General features: G+C 41.1%; 1 protein-coding gene across 1 annotated transcript; it reads right to left on the bottom strand.

Moving 5' to 3' along the window:
• Nucleotides 1–2,575: 2,575 nt before the first annotated feature.
• LOC149743781 (protein TASOR 2-like) lies at nucleotides 2,576–21,530 on the bottom strand. Its single transcript, XM_089906160.1, is given in 6 exon segments — nucleotides 2,576–7,168; nucleotides 10,373–10,802; nucleotides 11,129–11,184; nucleotides 11,186–12,006; nucleotides 15,768–16,010; nucleotides 20,756–21,530. Coding segments are annotated over 6 exon segments (3,774 nt in total). The 5' UTR covers nucleotides 21,516–21,530; the 3' UTR covers nucleotides 2,576–5,704.
• Nucleotides 21,531–22,069: the final 539 nt, after the last annotated feature.

Raw genomic sequence — 22,069 nt, 5'->3', positions numbered from 1 at the left:
GTAATCAAAGCTGAGAGATTGCAGAGCACTGTACCAGTAAATATTCTTCCCCTTTCTAATATCATGTATTAACTTGTTTTCATGGAGTGGCTCTTCAGAATTGGCAGGTTCCCACATTCTGTTCAATTTAACCAATACTGGCTTGCTTTTTCTAGTGAAGGATCAGTTTTAAAACATTGTGATACTGATACAGAGAACTTGATACAGTATTTGTATCTTTTAATCAGTGTAGCCTTTGCAGTTATGAGCTTCTGCTGCTCAAGAGCTGGGTCAGTACAGTTTGCGTGCCATCTGTCCTCTTGACATTAAGGAGATACGGAATCGAATGTTCCATCGTTGGGGACAGTATCCCTCACTCCTCCCCACCCCTTTACATTTACATCAAGTGTTAGAACAGTGCCCAGGCAGCATAGCCACAAGCTGGGTTTATGTGGGCCTCCAAGTCTAACCAAACTCCAGACTTTGAGAGTCATTTTGGAGGAAGCCTGTGTGCGGTGTTTTAATCTAATAAATTTGATGAGAGCAGAGGGGAAAGAAACTATCATAAAGCAGGTAAACGTAGAAGCTTCTTTTGTATCCCAGGTGTGGCTTCTTCAATGGACCAAGCTGCTGCAACGCAGTATTGATTTGACAGAGCCTCTGCTTCAATGATGTCTGTCTCACAATGGCTCCAGATGATTTCTGTACTGCAAAATAAAGCCAAACTCTGGAAACCAGCTCCCTCTTGTTGGTCTTTTGTGTCCTGACAATTCAGAGCTAGTAAGTATTGTACTGGCCTTGACACAGCTGCTCATTTCCTTCACTAGAGCTGAAAACGGATGCTGGGGAAGAGTGCTGAAGACCCTAGTGGTTGGTGGAGTGCTGCCATCTGGCTTCACTGTGAGTAGACCCCGAATTACTTCTTGGTACAATATAATTATTAGACTCTCTTAGATATCCTTAGTAGTGGTGTAGAACAGGGATTCGTTCCCATCAGGGAGTAAGTGACATCCGGTGGAATGGGTGCGTTAATATATTTATTTATTTAATAAGTTAATTAATTTTATTTTTGGCTGTGTTGGGTCTTCCTTGCTGTTCACGGGCTTTCTCTCGTTGTGGTGAGTGGGGGCTACTCTTCGTTGTGGTGTCTGGGCTTCTTGTTGCGGAGCATGGACCCTAGGCACGTGGTCTTCAGTAGTTGTGGCACGTGGGCTCAGTAGTTGTGGCACACGGGCTTAGTTGCTCTGTGGCATGTGGGATCTTCCCGGACCAGGGATCGAACCCGTGTCCCCTGCATTGGCAGGTGGATTCTTAACCACTGTGCCACGAGGGAAGTCCCAGTATTTTCATTTAATTCAGATTGTAGACAGACAGTTTTTAGTGGTAACTCCTTTCCCCTTGATTGTTACAAGCCTCACTGTATGTGCTGTCATTTACATCGAGGACATTGTATTCTCTTTTATAGTTGAGTCTGTCATTTATGTCGGAGGAATGAGGACATTGTAACTGTATTCTCTTTTAAAGTTGAGTCTGAAGGACATAGACTAAGGTAGGCAATCTGTTAAAGGATTTAGGGTAATAATAACTTCGATTATCCAAGTGATTACTTTAGCTTTCTCAATCTCATACTGTCCATTTTTGGCCAAAGAATTTTTTGTTGTAGGTGGGCTGTCCCGCACATTGTATGCACCTCCCTGGCGTGACAACCCCAGATCACCCCGGTTGAAAACAACTGCTTCCTTTTCATAAGATTATCTAAAATTCCAGCAGGCCTTTCCCCTCTTTTCCTGCAATATTTCACATTGTGAGCCGTTAACGCAGGTGGAGGCACAAGCTGGGTTAGTAGTACGAAGGAAGTACCAGGATGCCTTCATATTCTGCATTCGGCATATTTATGGGAACAACCAACATTTCTGTGCCAGGCCAACGGGGCACAAAGGTGATGAGGGCAGAGTCTCTGCAGAAGCTCAGTCTGGAGGCGCCTGCTCCTCTGTGGCCTGGCTAAGCCTTCAGTTACAGAACGGGCGGCCTCGTGGGTGCTGGAAGGTCCTTCAGGGGAGGAGCACGGCTGGCAGGTGCGCTGTACTTTCCTTTTCCGTAGTAATTTCAGATTAATTCAGTGTACCGAATACAGTTATGGTCCTATTAGATTCTTATCCCTGGGGTAAAGATCAGCTGAGTGGGTCTCTAAGCAAGAGCTAGGGTAAGAATTAAAACTCAGTCATTCTTCCTCCTCCTAAGAACATACCGAGGGGAAAGGAACACTTTCGGTTCTGTAGGGGGAGTTTAAAAGCAGATAAATGGCTTTTGAGGGAAGTTCCTGTGCAGGCTGACATGACCCCCTGGAAGGGCCAACTGGAGAGTTGTGAGGTGTCCTCTTGCTGGAGCCTGCTGCTCGGCACCGCACGAGGGAGGGGAAAGCACCGGGCAGGCCTGCGGGGATGAGGCTTGACAGATGGCGGCCAAAGTGAGGTAAGTGGTAGGATTCTTTTGGAAGCTACTTATTCTGCTAAATGGCCTAAAAAATTTAAAGTGCTGTAAAACATTCTCTTACAAATTTAATATTTGCTATAAAATCATTGCAGAAGCAGTTGAATGATTTTTAGTTGTCTTTATTAAAATGAAACAAATTAGGTACAAAAACCTTTGTTCCAAATAGATACTATGTATCTTACCAATGTTTTTGCTTGGTTTTGAGTTTTAAAGATTGGTGTAGAAATTATTTCTAATATAAATAAATGATTATTTCTTCCTCAGAGGGTTGATTTTTGTAGTACGCTGTTTACAAAAACTGAGTAAGTGAAAATGACAGTTTATAAATTTGTACCATTTAGGAAAAAAATGTTTATGTAGTGTAGCATGAATAACAGCAGATAAAACCATTGAAGATGTTAGTTTTTACACAGGTGGTAAAACCTTTAAAACAGACTCCAACATGCATTACATGTGCATTTCTGACCTTAACGTGCAAAAACAAAGCTACTGGTTAAAATAGACTTATTTTTGCTACAACTGAGCACACTTGTAAAATCCTTATTTTTATCATTAATTTCAATGAATAGCTTTGAAGCTATTCTGCTTAAAATGAGAATAATTTAAAACAATAATATTGAACACTGTAACCCAAAACTAATGGAAAACTACAGTGCTGCTGTGAACAAAGCCAGACAACAAAGTCAGACATTCTGGCAATGTGTAAAACACGAAGAAAAATGTTCCCCCAAGTTGTAGAACACTGAGGTACACAGAACAGTCTTCTCATATAAATCAAAGGTTTTCAAAGAAAAGGGAAAATACTCATTTGTTGTTGGCATCACCGATGTCTAGGTAAGCTGTAGTTAAATCACCCGGACAAATACAAAATTGATAATTCCGTCTTTAAAATAAAATAACCAAGAACTATTCCATAAATAGGATGCTACCTACTGGGGAAAATGTCTATGCATGTAGGCTACATTGTCTTCCGTCCTGGCAGCAGATGGACTGACTGCAGGTGAAAACACTCATAGAATGGAGGTTAGTTATTTCATTAGTGATACTTGAGAAAGTCCCATTTATGCCAAACCAGCAGCGCCCCTAAATAAACAAAACTTTCACAAGAAAATTCCTAAGTCACTTCCTCCATGTGGCCTTCCTCCGATCAACCCCAAAGATCTGTGAGACCTCCTTTATTCTGTATCCCATCATCATCTAAATCCCAAAATTTAATTAAGGATTTTCCAGACTTCTTCTTTAGAATCTTTTCTGAAACAAATGGATTTGTGAGGATCTGGAAGTCATATATAAGCTTTCCTACAGTTATAGACTTTAAATGAAGTTTGGCTTCTATATTATATTGACACCTGTGAATCTGTTGCTTAATATCAATAAAAGCTCCCCAGACTCTCTGAGTGTGATGCTTTTCTTTCCAAAGGCACAGACCTAGGCTTCCTGGTGTCATCCTTCTGTATATAGCTGTGCTCAGGTCAGCGGTGATGGTCAGCAGCCTGCCCGGGGTGAGAGTCTCCCTAAAAGGGACCCCAGAAATTGATCTACCTTTCAAGAGGCTCCATCAGCATCCAGAAACACTGTACCCTATCTCGAAAGGCATCGGTCCTGCTGCTCTGCAAATCAATGTTCTCCAGGCCTCATTTTGGCAGCGTGGGCCCTGGAAGTCTTTCTGTGCTGTACTTCTGTAGCCTTCCTTCTTGTGCACCCGCACTGCAACCTCTGCAACTTCCCCTTACTTGGCGCTGGGATTTCAGGACCTAGGAATTTTCCACGATGTCCTTCTACATGCTTTTCATCGGCAGGCCTGGGCTGGCATGTCACACAAGGCTAGCTCCTTCGGCCAACCCCCTCTGCTTAGTCAGTGGCAGCTCCGCAAATGCTGGAGGGATGACTCAATGCACGGGAGTGTGTCCTAAATACTGCATTTGAAAGTGATAGTTTTCCTGAGCTTCTCATGACAATGACTAACCTCTCTGAATGTTTCTTTATGCCTGTGAATAGCTTATCGAAACGGATTAAGCATCCTTTTATGCATGTTCTTAGTAATACTGGCAATATAGTTCTTTTTGTTTGTTATGGAAATAACCCAAATTGGGAAAGGTAGCTTTAAAACTCCCCCGCTAACCAAAGCATGATCAATTGGGGAAAAAATTTTGAATTCTTTTCTTTTTCTTGTGAGAGGCATGGGAAATAATAGGAAAGGGAAAGTGGGGAGCACCACTCATCAAAAACATATTTTAAGAAATGTGCTGGCTTCTATTTCAGGAAGGTTTACATCAACACTGTTAACAGACAAATGAAGGAAAAGGAAATGTGGATCATTGGTATTGGTACTTTTCAGAAAGGCTGATTGATAATATTTTCTTGTATTTGAGATAATCAAGGACAGAAAGCAATGTCACAGGATGTGAATTACTCCTCATGACAGTGAGGAAGGTGCCTATTTTCTGTCTGTTGTACAGTATGTCTGGGAAGTCCCTCCCACACTGAGTCCTTGGTCTTTCTTCCTCTGGCCCTTTCACATGACTTTGACTCCTTATTGGCAGGGCCTTTTCCTAAGATTCTTTTGCTGATAATCCAGTCATGCTGTTCTCACACAAAGGCGAGTACTAGAAATAGGCATGTCAGGCTATGACACAGCCTTCCTCCTCCTTTGAAGGGGTAATGACCTTATTCAAGATGCTTTTATTAGGTCTACTCTGCAAGTTACCGGAGAAAAGTCATTGCATTTCATTCACACAACCATGCTGCCACTGCCAGTCTGGGTGGTTCTTCCAAGTCTCGGTCAACCCCCGTTTTACATGGCTGAGGCGAGGTAAGAAGTTGGACAATGAATTGTAATAACCTGGCTGATTTCTTACTTTGATTTAAAAAAAAACAAAACTAATCATTATTATTTTTTTCTGCCTGTAAAAGTAGTCATTCCGACTGTAGAAAATACAGGGAAAACATAAAGAATAAAATTAAAATCCCACAAAATATCATCGTTATTAAATTTTGGTATTTTTCCTTCTATATCTGAGTTAAGTTATCTTGTCCCACTGGATGGGTGGGACCAACAAAAGAATTTTCTTTTTCTGTTATGGCCAAATCTACTGTTTCAACCTGGGAGGATCTGTCAGTTTTCTCATAGTGTGCATCACAGAGTTTAAAACTACTTGGAAATACAGCCCAAGCTGGCTGTGCTTCTTCACCTGGTACCTGGCAGTCAGGACTAGAAGCTGGTGACACTTCTTTAATTAAAGAACTGAAGGAGGGAAAAAACAAAAACAAAAACAAACAAAAAACAAACAAACAAAAAAAAACAACTGAAGGAGAAGTCTGAACCAACTTGAACTTCCTCTGCAACCTCAAGGGCACAGGTTTCTTTCGAAAGTATGAAAGCCACTGTCTGTAAGTTATCACCTTTTCTCTCACTTTCTCGTGGTTTCATTGACGTGTGATCAGCAGAGTTCACATCAGGCACCTCTTCAGGCTCAATTATTTCTTCCGCTGTCTCCTGAAGCTCTAAGCAGGGTAACGGGGCCTCCTGCTGCTGCTCCATCTCACCAGCGGATGCTTCTTCCCAGGGACTCGTGGGCGGTGATATGGTGAGAGTGAGGTCAAGGTCAGAATCCTCCTCTGATAACTCGAGGCTGACTTCCTCTCTATTCACAGATAGGCTGGTTTGTTTGGTAAATGCAGAATTAAATGTTTCAAAACTCATGTGTTCACTGTTTAGACCACTCTTGTCATTCTTTAGTTCTGAAGAGCCATCCGAAGCATTCCTCACTGATGGGATGCAGTCAAGTGAATCTTTTTCTTCCAAGGGATCAGAAGCTGACGATGAGACTACTTCTTCAAGCTGGGACGACTCTACAGTGTCTTCCGAAGAGATGCTGAAGAGACTCTGGCTCGACAGAAAACATTCTTGAGAGAGCTTCATTTCTTCTCTGGGTAACAAATAACTAGAACTTTTAATTAGTGATAATGCCTCTGTTACAAGGCAATTATCAGACGGCGATGGTGAGCCTGCAACAGCCTGCCCTTTCTGTAATGAACACATTTCTTTAGCAAGTATCTCTCTACTCACTGAGAAGGCACAAAGGTACTTAGCGCCTTGTTGTCCTGACATTGCCAGAGAGGGAACGTCCCTAAGACCCTGTGTCTTTTCAAATGCGGACACAGGATGTCTAAGGCTTGTAGCAGGTGATACTTGTTTAATCAACTCCACATTAAAGGGTGTAGGTTTATCAGCTCTGTTTACAACTTCTGTCTGTATCGGTGCATAGGCATTTTTTTCAAAACTGAATGTAACTCGTTCCAGATTAATCACTACATACTCCGTATCATCCTCCCCTTCCAAGGATGACTGACATTCTTTGATTATAAGGCTGCTATGCTGGATAAAGCCCTGCAAAGCACCTGTTTTTGTTTGCATTTTTGCATGAAAAACATCAACTTTGCTTTCAAGGGTGCTGTACACAGACTTTTGAAAAATCATTGACGGATTGCTGATCCCATCGTAAGTCCTGGCGAATGTGGACTGTGTGACAGTATCATTATAAGATGTCACCTGTGTGCCATCAAGTGGCTCAAAGGTTTTATCTTCAGCAGGAATAGAAGATCCATTAGTTTGGGTACTTCCAATGCTAGAAAGCACCAGATTAGAGGTCTCTAGTTTATCTGATGACTCTTGTTCGGCTTTCCCCCCAATTATCTGAAATGATAAAAGCAAAAGAAATAAATTAATTTAAAAAATCAAGGGCCAAATAGATCTTTTTTTCAAGCATTTACATATGTGAAGAACAGAACAGACAAAGATCAATTTTAGTTTGCTCTGTTCTTTTGAATCTTCATAGGGTAGAGATCAAGCAAATCCCTCTCTTCTTAGGCTTAAAATACCCCCCAAATAGGAATTTGTTTTATCTAAATACACACACACGAGAACTCCAAAACTTTCTTAGTTGCACAGCCTTGTTTTTTTTGTTTTTTTTTTAATGGACTTTTGGGAAGAAAAGTGGCTAGACCACTGGCAATTTAAAGACTTGAAAATGCAGACTGTTTGCTAAATAGCATCACTTAATTCAGAAATGCAGCAGTAGAGGAAAAAGTGCTCAATTAATTTAAATTATTTTTAGTAAGATTAAAAGATAATCTTTAAAGCAAAGAATAACTTATTTTAAACACCAGCTTTCAATTAGACTATAAATGCACTGTCATCTGGAATGTTCCCATGAGGAAACACTAATTATTATCTCTTGTACTCAGAATACACTGATAAGCAGCTTTCCCAAGGTATCAATCTCTATCCTGTTAAATAAAAGTCCCTTACCCCTTAGCTGTCTTCTTAGCTTATAACTGGACATAATCTCTCTCTCATTTTAATACCTCCCTATTCAACAAAGCAGCAGAAAACACAGTGCAGCTTGCATTAATAAACTCAACTAAAAGGACTGATTTAAACAGTACCAGAAAGGATTTAGCATAAACAGTAACAGAAATACCTCTGGACAATTTTGATAACCTCATAAAAAGGCTGTTTCTTTTCTTCTTTTTTTTAAAGGCTGAAGAATGGTCTTGTTCAGAATATGGTAAAGTGGATTGACCATACAGTTGACCTACACCTGTAGCTCTGGAACACTACGGCCACAGATTTCCTGCCAGATTTTGAAGCAGTCGTGTTGTAAGTCAGGACCTGTGTTTCAAATCTCTTGTTAAAAACATTTCTGCCTTAGTCAAAGAAAGACACTGACCTGAGCAATTGGCAGGGAGGAGCTGAGACTTGGTTTTAAGGGGACACGACTGGCCAGATACAAAGCGTAGAAAACTCTTGATGGCACACTCATTCTGAGAACAGTTCTATGACCCTCCCAATCGTACTGTGGCTGATAATGTTGGGCCATAGTCGAGAATCTCACCATGCCTGTGCTCTTAGTGAAATGAAAACTTTGATAATCCTAGTTTGCCCTAGAATAGGGAGTGGTACAGGATTTAAAGGTGTGTGCACCTTTAAAGTATGGGTACAGTATTCAAGAAGATGACGGAAACATATTTCTAAGTATATGCTATAGAAAGTGTTAGGAATCGTTAATTTTAACATTCTACTTTCTACTTAATACTCTTTCATGTTTGCAAGAAAATCATTCCTAATTGGACATTACTAAAGTAAGTTAATATATATTACCACGACCGAAAATACTTTATAAGAAACTAGTGTGTGTATAAATATATATGTAATAATTAAAATCTGCCTGACTAAACATAAATACTTTCTTATTCTAAGGTAGTGATTTTATGTATCTCTTTGAGAATAAGATGAAATTTATGAACCCCATCCTCAGAAAAAGAACGCATACACACATAACATATATTTTATGTGTACACATATAAACACACACATATGTGCATATATATACATAAATACATCCACAGAATTAGACACTGAGAAACAGCTAGAGTGTCCAGATCTGAGTCTTGGCCGGACAATTTACTATGTGCCTCCAGGCCATTCTGTACTTCTCCATCCTCAGTCTTCTCACCTATAAGATGGGTGGCACGGTCCTTACCTCACCCGGCCGTGTGAGAATTAACTGAGCTAATGCGAGTGAAGGGCTCAGACCAGTCTCTGGCCCACAGCGTTCCACCAGTCTTCATTCTGATGAAGATGAGCATCTGCAGACACTCACAGACCCTCTGAGGCTCACCCCTGGACCTGCAAATCCCCACGGAAGCCCAGGTACAGAAACTCAATGTTAACACAGGCACTGAAGGTGCCCAAACCCATGTAAAATTATTCTGTAATAAATCTGCTCTGAAAGCTTAAAAAGGCAGGTATTTTGTCAATCCATTTACTTAGAATCTTGATACAACTTTTTAATTTGCTCCAATTAAAATTCGATTATCAGGCTTCCCTGGTGGCGCAGTGGTTAAGAGCCTGCCTGCCGATGCAGGGAATACAGGTTCGTGCCCCAGTACGGGAAGATCCCACATGCCACGGAGCGGCTGGGCCCGTGAGCCGTGGCCGCTGAACCCGCGCATCTGGAGCCTGTGCTCCGCAAAGGAAGAGGCCACAACAGTGAGAGGCCCGCGTACCGCAAAAAAAAAAAAAAAAAAAAAAAAAAAAAAAAATTCGATTATCCGTCCTATCAGTTGAGAACAGTGAAATGAAACAAAGTGTATTTTTCATATTTACAAACAGTTATCTGCAGACTATGAGAGGTCTGGCATTTTATTTACTGTCTCAGGATTTGTTTTCTGTTTTGGTGGTACGCGGGCCTGTCACTGTTGTGGCCTCTCCCGTTGCGGAGCACAGGCTCCGGACGCGCAGCCTCAGCGGCCACGGCTCACGGGCCCAGCCGCTCCGCGGCATGTGGGATCTTCCCAGACCGGGGCACGAACCCGTGTCCCCTGCATCGGCAGGCGGACTCTCAACCACTGCGCCACCAGGGAAGCCCTCAGGATTTGTTTTTAAAAATATTCTTTAATATATTCAATTTTAGTTTCCTTTAAGGTTTATCAAAGATTTTTTATATTTATTATTACTGCATTTGATCCATAAACACTATTATAGGTAAACAGAATAAGTATTATTCACCTCTTTTAAAAGATAATAAGCTCAGAGAACAAGTAATTTGCCCCAAATCATACAACTAAAAAGCTACATAATTATGGTTGGCTCCCAGATCATCTGAGGCCTACGATTTTTTTCCTCCTTTTGTTTCTTCAATCAGGATGGTAGATAAGCTCCACCTGCAGACAATCCAGACTTTGTAAACTAAGTTTCTGGCATTCTAATCCTTTACATAGCTAGAGAATCCACTTTCCTAAAAGAAACCAATGCCTTGTTATGAATGTGATTTTACGTACAAAAAATATTTCTTCAAAAATAACACCAGCATTTACAGTATTCAGCTTTACCTACCTCATTATTACAGGAATAGATGAAATTCTGGCTTTCTGGGGTCTCTGGATGACCTGCTGTTGCAAACATTTCTTTCTGTTCATTCTGCACCCAAAGCTCCAAGCCTCTCACAGGCGGTGGTTTCATGAAAGGAAGCAGGGGGTCAGTGATTGGGAAGGACACTTTGGCAGTAGGACCTCTGGGAGCCTCATTAGTCTCCAACAGAGGGTCTACGGAGCACCTTTCCACACCGGAGGACTCTTCAATTTCACTGAATTCAAACGATTCTAACGTGCTATTTATGCACACGTATTTTGCTGGGTTGCTGTGTTCTACTACTTTTCGGGATGATTGTATGACTTTGTTTTGATTGCTATAAAACAGAGCTACCCACATATGAAGTAAAAGCTTCACTTCTTCCATGGTATCTGGTAAATCAGTATTCCAAGGCCTGAGATTTTAAAGAAAGAAGAAACCAAAATCATTGAAAATGACTGTTTTAGTTGATTATCTTATAAGTAAGTGCCTTAATTATTAACCTTAGTTTTTGTGTTCATTTTTATTTTAAAAATTACATGAACATGAAACAATGAGTAAGATAAAAATGAAGTTGATATAACAAATGATTACAGTGAATCTGCTTGGTATTATTCCCAAGTTACTGGATCTTACACACTTCCTTCTCCCTCCCCAGAGTTTAGCACAAGTATCCCTTCTCGCTACATTTATCTCAACAGAAAAGTTCATCCACTTTCATCCAGGGTCACTCCCACTCACCCGTGTAGTGCTCTGACTACAGTCTTCTCCAGGGGGTTGTTGCTATACTTACTTGCCGTCTAAGCTGAACACGTAATCTGCTTCCCATACGAAAGTGACCTTAAAGGAGCCGTCACAGCTGAATACGGCACGAGAGCGGCAGAAGTCCTGCAGGCTGGAGGGCAGCACCCCGCTCCTGCGCCTGAGCGCTGGGGCCTCGGAAAGCTGCTGCAGTGGGGAGGTGACCTGCTGATGCCGAAATGGCATCACTTTCCCCACTGGGGTTCCCGCTTCAGGGCCTTTTGTGCCATTCTTGGCAAACGCAGGGCCTGGGGCCCCTCTCTGCTGTAGATGCTTCTTTGAATGTTCTGCAAGGAGCAGGGCATAGGAACGCTCCACAGCAACGACAGAGCTTTGGCTTGCGTCGGAACTTTCTAGGGTTTCCTCGGGCAGTGCTGACTGGGCTTCTGCAGGGGCCTGAATGCCAGCAACCAAGCTTTCTTCCTCCTGGCTGACCGTGGGGTCTGATGTCAGATTACTCTTATCAGAGGAGGGCTTGGATGACGGTCCACCTTTTTGACTTTTAACTCTTCTATGATATTCATGGTCTGATGTACCACGCAAAGAATGTTCTTTAGAAAGCAAAACATCGTTCTGTGGCAATTCAGAGGAGCAGGGCAAGTTTCTGGGCTCAGAGGATGGTGTGGTAGAGGTAGCAGCGCTTAATGCAAGATCAGCCAACATATTTAGGGCCTGGGAGTCACAGTTGACAATGGAGTTTTCAGGTGGGTCTTCTGGAGCCACTGTGATATTTTCTGGTTGAGCTGTACTTATGCTAATAACATCTTCTTGACCATCTGAAATTTCTGATTGAAGCTGTGAAGAAGTTTCTCCTTTGGCTTCAGCATCAAAGAAAAAAAGACACATAACACTTGATTTCCATAGAATTAATTCTTTGTCATATTCCTATGGTTCAGTGAAAATCAACAGTTAAGTCAACATATTCAAGAAAAACCTCTTGATATGTTGCATAAATTGTATGTTAAATTTTTATTACCAGAGTGAGGTCTTGTCCAACTTCCTGATGTATTATAATGTATTTACCAAGGAACAAGTCTTAAGGAATGTGCATATTAATTTAAAAAGAAATCACCCTTCAAAACTGCATGTACTCAGGCTTCCCTGGTGGCGCAGTGGTTAAGAGTCTGCCTGCCGATGCAGGGCATACGGGTTCGTGCCCCGGTCCAGGAAGATCCCACATGCCACGGAGCGGCTGGGCCCGTGAGCCGTGGCCACTGAGCCTGCGCGTCCGGAGCCTGTGCTCCGCAACGGAAGAGGCCACAACAGTGAGAGGCCCGCGTACCGCAAAAAAACAAAAACAAACAAACAAAAAAAACCTGCATGTACTGACCTACACACAAGGCATACTGCTCAGCTAAAGAAATATACAAAGAGAAAAAAACAAAAACAAGAAAACAAGACTCCTGCCCTCAGAGAGCTTACAATCTAGTGAGAATCTAAGAATTTCTAAGTTTAAAGTGTATATTATAGAAGGTTAATGTACTTTCTTAGAAATCATTTCCCTTGGCAAGTTATTAGAGGAACCACCTAAGTTCAAAATAGAGATGATTTTTAACCGTACTGATGTTTAATTATAATACGTTACGATACAAATAAAAAATGAGAAAAGTAAGAATATTCAGAATCGCCAATTAATTTCAAGTTTTAAAACTTCAGTTTCTGCATTAAAAACATTTCCTCTCTATTCTATCTGCAAAAAAGCAAATCTCCTCATCTACTGATAATTCTCCTTACAGCAGGTACTCAAATCTACCCACTGGCATTCGGTCAGAAAACTAACATTCTCAGGTGGTTTACTTGCCTTCTCAGGACTTTGATTCAGCCTTTTAAAATGTGATTATCATGAAGGACAAAGTTCTCAACAATACTGGGCAGTGAGTCCCTGTAGCAGGTGGCTGGATGGACAGAAAAGCCAACTGTGCTCCTCTTTATAATTAGCAGTAGCAGGTCTGAAATAAATTACTAACCTGTCTGCAAAGCCCAATGACAGTACATTTACAGAGAAAACTCTGGCCTATGAGGTCATCAAACAGAATGACAAGAGTGTGTGTATGGTGAGGAGGGTAAAATTAATCAACCACTGCCCAGTTTTTATTTAAAATATCAAAGCCCAACGGGGTGAGGTACGAGAAAGTGGCCCAAAGAGGGCTGTCTCGTGAACCCTCCGGGTGTACTGGAAACACATTCATTTTAGGATCTGATGTGTTTACTGACACTAAGTTCATTCTATCCTTAAATACTATGGTTCTTACACTGAGTATCACTATGAGGAAGGTCGAATATAGAGAACACTGTATTGAGTCAAGAAAAAGGGTTCATTTTCATATGTGTCATTTCAGGTAAATCATTTAATAACTGACTTGCTAGAGGTTTTCAATTAATTAAAAATACAATACTGATCATCTATCTCTTTTAAGAAATACAGATAAAATGATGCCAAATAAATTATAAAAAATTAAAGAGTTCAGTAAATAAAAACTATATTGAAAACTTTAAAAAGGACAGAAAACCATTAGTTTCAGTAACAAAATGATTGAGCCTTCTTAAACTCTGATATTTCAAGTAAAAGAAATGAAGTGGATTAGCATGGGTGATTAAGAAATAAAAGAAAAAATTAACACATTATTTAAAAGGTGGTAATCTTAAAATTTTAACTTGGAATGTGGCTGCACAATATATACAGACACTTGCAATACAAATCGCCCTATTTCTGAATACCCATTCTGGAAACTTTTCATTTTCTGGGCTCACTTTTCTGCCAATGCCCAGTTGCACACCTCCTCCCACTAATCGATTAGCCTACAAGTATATAGAAGCCAATTCAGCACAAGGAATTCTAATGACAAGGCTGGGAATACAATGCATTATGTATGTATCTATACTCATCCTGTTTACAAACTAATTGGAAAGACAGGACCAAGACACACCAGATGATTGGAAAATAGTATGAATTAACTCTTTAACGTTCTCAAAAACCCAAAAAAGAAATGGAAAAAAAAGGAGAAATGAGTGCAGATCAGAGCATCAGGAAATGACTCCGGGTGGACTTAGCTGAGCAGAGGGGACTGCACAGGAGTGACAACAGGCGTGGTTCGTGCGGGTGGCACCATGTGCCTGGCAGGGAAGGCACGCATTGGGAAACGGCAGGAGAGAAATGTGGACCCGTGGGTAAGACCACCTCGTAACTGCCTGGGGAGACAAGCAGAGAGTCTGTGTTGGGTTTGACTCTCTACAGGTTGTACGGTGATATGACTGAGGAGCTTTCAGAAAAATCTTCAGCCATAAACAACATTAACGAAACTGAGGAAAGGGACTTCCCTGTGGTCCAGTGGTTAAGACTCTGCGCTTCCAATGCAGGCAGTGGGGGTTCGATCCCTGGTCAGGGAACCGAGATCCCACATGCTGCAAGGTGTGGCCGAAAAAATTTTTTAAAACAATGAGGAAAGAAAAAACCAAGCTCATCCATAATACCATCACCCCAACAAAACAAGAGTCTTTCCCTGAATTCCACTAAATTTGAGGCTTTTAAAAAACCTAAAGGTAGATGAGAGAAAGTAGAATCATGAGATTAGACAGAAAACTGATGGAAATACAGAGATATGAGGAAATGAAGGTTTTTCTAAACAAAAAACACCACCACACATACAACACAGTAGGACTCAATACCGAAGATACTGTAAAATGTATAGATTTTGCAGCTTGGTGGAGCTGCACTCTACTCAGAGAGACGGGTGTGAAGAGGGACATGGAGCTGGGAGAAAAGTGAGGTCCGCGCTGATGAGGGAACGTGCCAGCAACGAGGAGGTTCCAGCAGGTGGAACACGGAACCAGCAGTCAGCTGCTGGCTCACAGAAGGAGACTTGGTTATTCACTTCCGCACAAGTAGAAGTAGAAAAGTAAAACTGCTTTTAAAATTAATTTAATGCCTTTTGAAACCAAATACAGGGGCTTCCCTGGTGGCGCAGTGGTTGAGAGTCCGCCTGCCGATGCAGGGGACACGGGTTCGTGCCCCGGTCCGGGAAGATCCCACATGCCGCGGAGCGGCTGGGCCCGTGAGCCACGGCTGCTGAGCCTGCGCGTCTGGAGCCTGTGCTCCGCAAAGGGAGAGGCCACAGCAGTGAGAGGCCCACGTACCGAAAAAAAACAAGAAAAAATACAAGTGAAATACAGGATTCGAGATTACTGACTGCTTTGAACCATGTCTTTACAGTTCCCTCTGGACAAACTTATAATATCTTCTATAACTGATTATGGTCCAGAAAAATACTGCCAGATGCTACTTGCTTGTGAATTTAGTCATTAAAAAAGGCCATTTATACTTTAACTCTGCTAAACAGTTCATGTTCAGGCTTTCTGCAGAATGAAAAGTAGGGTCTATTTAGTGAAGGTATGAATCTTGGCACTTTCTTATTTATTCACAATGGGAAACCAAGTTACTTGTCCTGTCAGTGTCTGAACTAAAGAAGACCACAAGAACGTGACAGATTTCAACTGATCTTATACTGTTTCAATATACTACTTTATAATCTCGATTAGTCTGTATTACGGTGCTGAAATTTACAGGAAGAGGACTTCTTACCAGGTTGTGGCTGCTTTCTGATTCTGGGATTCTGATTGCCTTTTACTATATTTTCCCTCTGTTTTTGTGGAGAATTCTTCACAGGTGGCTCAGCCCTTGGAACAGTTTTGACTGGAGATGTCTCTCGTTTCCTTGCCCTTTTAGCATTCGTTGACCCTGGAACAGCTTTAGAAATAGGAGCTTCTTGGTTTTTCCAATCCAATTTGGTTGTCTGTACATACTGTGCAGTCAGCACTTCAGCACCTTATGCAGAAAAGACACCGTTTTCTAAGGGGTAGGGGGCGCACATATTTATCAGCATAGCTTTCCTTTGATTTGTTTTGGGGGGGAAACTTTAATAATGGGGAATAAAATATAAAATTGGGGGTATTTCATTAAAAGATTTTTGAACTTGCTAAGTGTTGGTCTATATCCCTAATTAGGATTAGGAGAAAAATATCAGAGTAATAACTTTATAGAAACAAGGCATGACTTAATTTTTAAAAAAGATTCCATAATCTTTGCTGACTGATGTGGCAGGTAAGGCTGAACATGCTAGTTCACAGCACAGGGTGACGGATAATTCAATTTACACAAAAGCGACACAGCTCCCATAAAGCCATATGGTTAAAACCATGATCACACTGTAGAGAAGAGACTGTAGGTTCACAAAGAGCCATCTTACATATTTTCCTTCACTACACCTAAATATCAAAGCTTTAACACTGCCTGAAAAATCATCTCTTAAGAGAAGACAGAGGAAGGTACATTGAAGAAAGTCCTCTTCTGATTTAACTTCCTATAAATCTATTATAATTGCTCATTTCTCTTACAAAATGCTCAGCTTTACTTCTCGCAGGGAAGGAAGGAAAGAACTAAAGGTGGGGGCACATGAGGAGAAAAAACTATTAACAACCTGCTTGTATCACACGCAGAAAGTGTTTCAATCCTTTAAGAGTTAAAAAAAAATGTTAATAAATGTTCCCTGTGAAAACGTTTTCCCCATTGACTATATAAAATAATCACACGTGTGAATGTTTGCAAATATTTTAAAATCACGTTATATGGAAAATACTATTTCTAATTGATTGAGAACAGAAAACATATTAAACAGTTTCAGAATGTGATGGTTATTAGTGAAATGTAGAAAAGAGACCAGTTTCATTTTATTCTTTTGAAGGTTAGAAAAATAAACGGTTTTTTAAAAAAGCTTTTAGATTCTCTTAATGTTGTACATTTCCCTGGGTCTAATTATTTTCTTCCCTACTAAACTATCAAAGGCAATAAAGCAGCAGTTTTGTTTTTAGAGTAAGACTTCTGATTTTATACTGGTTACAATTTCTAAAATTTTTAGCATAAAAAAAGGCAAAATATAAGTCAAGCAGGAAAACTGTTAAGACTAAATTAAGAAGAGAAAGAAAATAAGATGAGATGATCAAGACTAGGGGAAGCGTAACATCTGCACGGGCGGGAGGGGAACATCTCTCACAACCTAGGTCCTGCGAGGAAAAGGAGAAACACGAAACAGGTGACCCTGCACGGACTGCCCTGCTTATTTGCATCACTCAATGACATGTTTCTCAAGCTGCATGCAATAACCCATGGGTGTATTATAAAATAAACTTAATGGGCTGCAACCAGAATTCTTTGTTAAATGAAACAGAAGATATCAGATTGTATTACACATAGTTAGGGTAAATGCTTCCTGAAATTTCTGTTTCAGTAATGTATGAATTTGTGTGTAATGGACTACAATATACAATGTATTTCTTTTCTATTTTTTTTTGAGCTTTTGTGGTATTATATTTAGTCATCTTGGCTGGTTTAATCACATCGTTGTTGTTGTTCATTTTTTGGCCACACTCTGTGGCATGTTGTGTCTTAGTTCCCTGACCAGGGATCAAACCCGTGCCCTGTGCACTGGAAGTGTGGAGTTGTAACCACTGTACTGCCAGGGACATCCCTAAAACATATTTCTTATAGTGGATGAAATTAGCACACTTGAGAAACAGTGACAACATATATGTTGAATTATAGGTAATTTATTTAATACCTTTAAAATGGTTCATATAGAGAGAAACCCAATATGGTTGGCCTGGAATTTGTGAGGAAATGTAGAGTGTGAGTTGCTGCTTCATACTGCCGTTCTTTCTACCACCCTCCTAAACACACACACACACACACACACACACAATTTCTCAAACTATAATTGGCCAGAAATAACTACTTGTTAAACCACAGGGTAAAATCTTAATTATCTAGGATCCTGGGGATCCACACACCTCCAGTGTTTCTTCTTTAGGCATCAGAATTTTAAAATTCAAAATACTATAGATAGGGTTGGCAAATTTTTTCTGTGAAGGGCCAGACCTCAGTCACAGCCGCCCACCTGTGCCAGCACAGTGAAGTACAGAGACAACAGGTAATGCCTGAGGGACCCTTTGGCCCAAGTCTGCTCACCTCTTCGCTAAGGGGTCATAGAGCATAAGTTCCCTAGTTTTAAACAAAATACACCACACATAATCTGAGATGACTCTAAGCCAAAATTGTGTTATTTGTCGTGCTCTGTTCACTGAAGTGCATTTGACTAACATTAAATGGCTCTGGACGCTGATTCTCCCTCAGTTTTCAGGGGGCAACAAAACCACTTGAGGAACTGTTTCAATATATATGTCTCGAGGCCACTGGACCTTGTTTCAGTAGGTCTGTAGTAGGATCCAGACGACCACTTTTAAAACACACAAAGGATTAGAAATTCTGCCCCAGGATGCTCTAGTTCTGGGAGAGTCCAGGCACTTTCCCCCCTCTTTAAACATGTTCAGGCTATCACTTATCAGTTTTTGCCATCTGTTCTTAGTGTGCCTGATTTTAGCAGATCCTCTTCTTCCACTCGAATTTGTCCGAGGACAGTTCAGAAACTGAATGACCTTATTTCTTAGACAGGTAAGTAAATAACTGAGTGATGATTTGAGCAGTTTTACAAGTGAAATACAAGCTTTTGGTGGGTGGGCTTTTGTCCTATTTCTTGATTTTCACGTCATCTAGATTAGCGCTTCTCCAACTTTAGCATGCACACAGATCACCTGGAGAGAGCTAACGGACACTGTCTAGCTACAGTCCAGGATGGTCACACAGGAACAGGGTTAACACACAACAGTTATTACTAATTGCTCATCTGAAAATCCATACAGACCATGCTTACCGTTTTCTCTTTTCTGACGGAACTTGAGAGCTGTGCGAGAGTCTGGACGCTTCTTTGCTCCACCACGAGTTCTTCTGGGAAAGGGACGGCACAACTTCACCCTTTTACTCTGTACCACGGGCAGCGTGCCTGCTTTTCTCTTACGCTGAACTCTCAGATTTGATGCGGGACTTAATGGGACCAGAGCTCCCTGCCTTGCTTTAAACATCTCTTCAGAATTCTTTTGTGTTTGTGTTTCTTTTCTTACTTCTGCCGCTGAGTTGTGAAATTCAGCACCTGGAGTCATAACTAAAGAAAATCCAGCATCACAAATTCCATCTGAAATACCTTATTTCTTGGACAGGTAAGTAAATAACTGAGTGATGATTTGAGCAGTTTTACAAGTGAAATACAAGCTTTTGGTGGGTGGGCTTTTGTCCTATTTCTTGATTTTCATGTTATCTAGATTAGCGCTTCTCCAACTTTAGCATGCACACAGATCACCTGGAGAGAGCTAACGGACACTGTCAAGCTACAGTCCAGGATGGTCACACAGGAACAGGGTTAACACACAACAGTTATTACTAATTGCTCATCTGAAAATCCATACAGACCATGCTTACCGTTTTCTCTTTTCTGACGGAACTTGAGAGTTGTGCGAGAGTCTGGACGCTTCTTTGCTCCACCACGAGTTCTTCTGGGAAAGGGACGGCACAACTTCACCCTTTTACTCTGTACCACGGGCAGCGTGCCTGCTTTTCTCTTACGCTGAACTCTCAGATTTGATGCGGGACTTAATGGGACCAGAGTTCCCTGCCTTGTTTTAAACATCTCTTCAGAATTCTTTTGTGTTTCTGTTTCTTTTCTTACTTCTGCCGCTGAGTTGTGAAATTCAGCACCTGGAGTCATAACTAAAGAAAATCCAGCATCACAAATTCCATCTGAAATACCTTATTTCTTGGACAGGTAAGTAAATAACTGAGTGATGATCTGAGCAGTTTTACAAGTGAAATACAAGCTTTTGGTGGGTGGGCTTTTGTCCTATTTCTTGATTTTCATGTTATCTAGATTAGCGCTTCTCCAACTTTAGCATGCACACAGATCACCTGGAGAGAGCTAACGGACACTGTCAAGCTACAGTCCAGGATGGTCACACAGGAACAGGGTTGACACACAACAGTTATTACTACTTGCTCATCTGAAAATCCATACAGACCATGCTTACCGTTTTCTCTTTTCTGACGGAACTTGAGAGTTGTGCGAGAGTCTGGACGCTTCTTTGCTCCACCACGAGTTCTTCTGGGAAAGGGACGGCACAACTTCACCCTTTTACTCTGTACCACGGGCAGCGTGCCTGCTTTTCTCTTACGCTGAACTCTCAGATTTGATGCCGGACTTAATGGGACCAGAGCTCCCTGCCTTGCTTTAAACATCTCTTCAGAATTCTTTTGTGTTTCTGTTTCTTTTCTTACTTCTGCCGCTGAGTCGTGAAATTCAGCACCTGGAGTCATAACTAAAGAAAATCCAGCATCAATAAATTCCATCTGAAATACCGTACTTCTTAGACAGGTAAGTAAATAACTGAGTGATGATTTGAGCAGTTTTACAAGTGAAATACAAGCTTTTGGTGGGTGGGCTTTTGTCCTATTTCTTGATTTTCATGTTATCTAGATTAGCGCTTCTCCAACTTTAGCATGCACACAGATCACCTGGAGAGAGCTAACGGACACTGTCAAGCTACGGTCCAGGATGGTCACACAGGAACAGGGTTAACACACAACAGTTATTACTAATTGCTCATCTGAAAATCCATACAGACCATGCTTACCGTTTTCTCTTTTCTGACGGAACTTGAGAGTTGTGCGAGAGTCTGGACGCTTCTTTGCTCCACCACGAGTTCTTCTGGGAAAGGGATGGCACAACTTCACCCTTTTACTCTGTACCACGGGCAGCGTGCCTGCTTTTCTCTTACGCTGAACTCTCAGATTTGATGCGGGACTTAATGGGACCAGAGCTCCCTGCCTTGCTTTAAACATCTCTTCAGAACTCTTTTGTGTTTCTGTTTCTTTTCTTACTTCTGCCGCTGAGTCGTGAAATTCAGCATTTGGAGTCATAACTAAAGAAAATCCAGCGTCACAAATTCCATCTGAAATACATGGAGACTGAGGACAGCCTGCCAATAAGTCTAGTGCAGTAGATACTTCCAAAATGTACCCATTAGGATTTGAAGAATAAGATCTCAACTGAGTTAAAGACTGTAAAGGGCACTTTTCAGCTGGAGGAGTCAAGTCAAAACCACTGGACACTTTGCCAAAGAATGCAGTCTCTTTAATTCCATCCTGAGAAGCAGCAGTCAATGAAGGACTTTTGTCCACCTTGTACAGTTCTTGGAGATTATGCTTTACTAATGTGTTTGGACAGATTCCTTTTTCAGAAAATGATTTCTTTGCTTCCAGCAGGGCACAATTAAGGGCAGGTAAAATAGGTACCACCTTCAATGAGATGTCATCTTCAACTTTCAAGTCTTTCAGCCCTAAAATATATACACATGTATTAAAAACCCAAAGTTCTTGTTTTTTCAAAAACATGCAGGAAAAAACGCTTTAGATTACAAAATTACAGGATGGTTAAATATGATACAGTGTTTCAAATGGTAATCTAAATAGCAATTAATAGAAGACTTATGGATGCACTTAATGAACATATATTATCTCCATATATATGAAAACACGCACACACAGAACCAAAAAAGAGTCACTCAGATGGGATCACCAGGTGAGAATGAAGAAGGCAGGCCCGCCTGCAGCTCCATCTCATCTGACCAGGAGCCCAGCGTGGGCTCAACGCACTGGCATTTAGAGTTGGCAGAATTACTTTTCTATTCTCATCTTCTGCTTTTAAAATGTATCTAATCTGTACCTTATATGACCTACTTCAAATTCTCTTAAGAAGGTAGTCACAGGTGCAAACTTTCAGTTATAGGATAAATAAGTACTAGAGATGTAATGTACAACATAATAAAAAATAATTAACACTGCTGACGTTACATATGAAAGTTAAGAAAGTAAATACTGGGACTTCCCTGGTGGCGCAGTGGTTGAGAATCCACCTGCCTTTGCAGGGTACACGGGTTCGAGCTCTG

This window comes from Delphinapterus leucas, unplaced genomic scaffold (genome assembly GCF_059928025.1).
Source record: "Delphinapterus leucas isolate spDelLeu-1000000601 "Yukka" unplaced genomic scaffold, BTC_Dleu_Yukka2 spDelLeu_asBTCV2_sq80, whole genome shotgun sequence".
NCBI lineage: Eukaryota > Metazoa > Chordata > Mammalia > Artiodactyla > Monodontidae > Delphinapterus > Delphinapterus leucas.
Note: the sequence above shows the minus strand (reverse complement) of the source record. Positions and strands in the feature narration are given on the sequence as shown.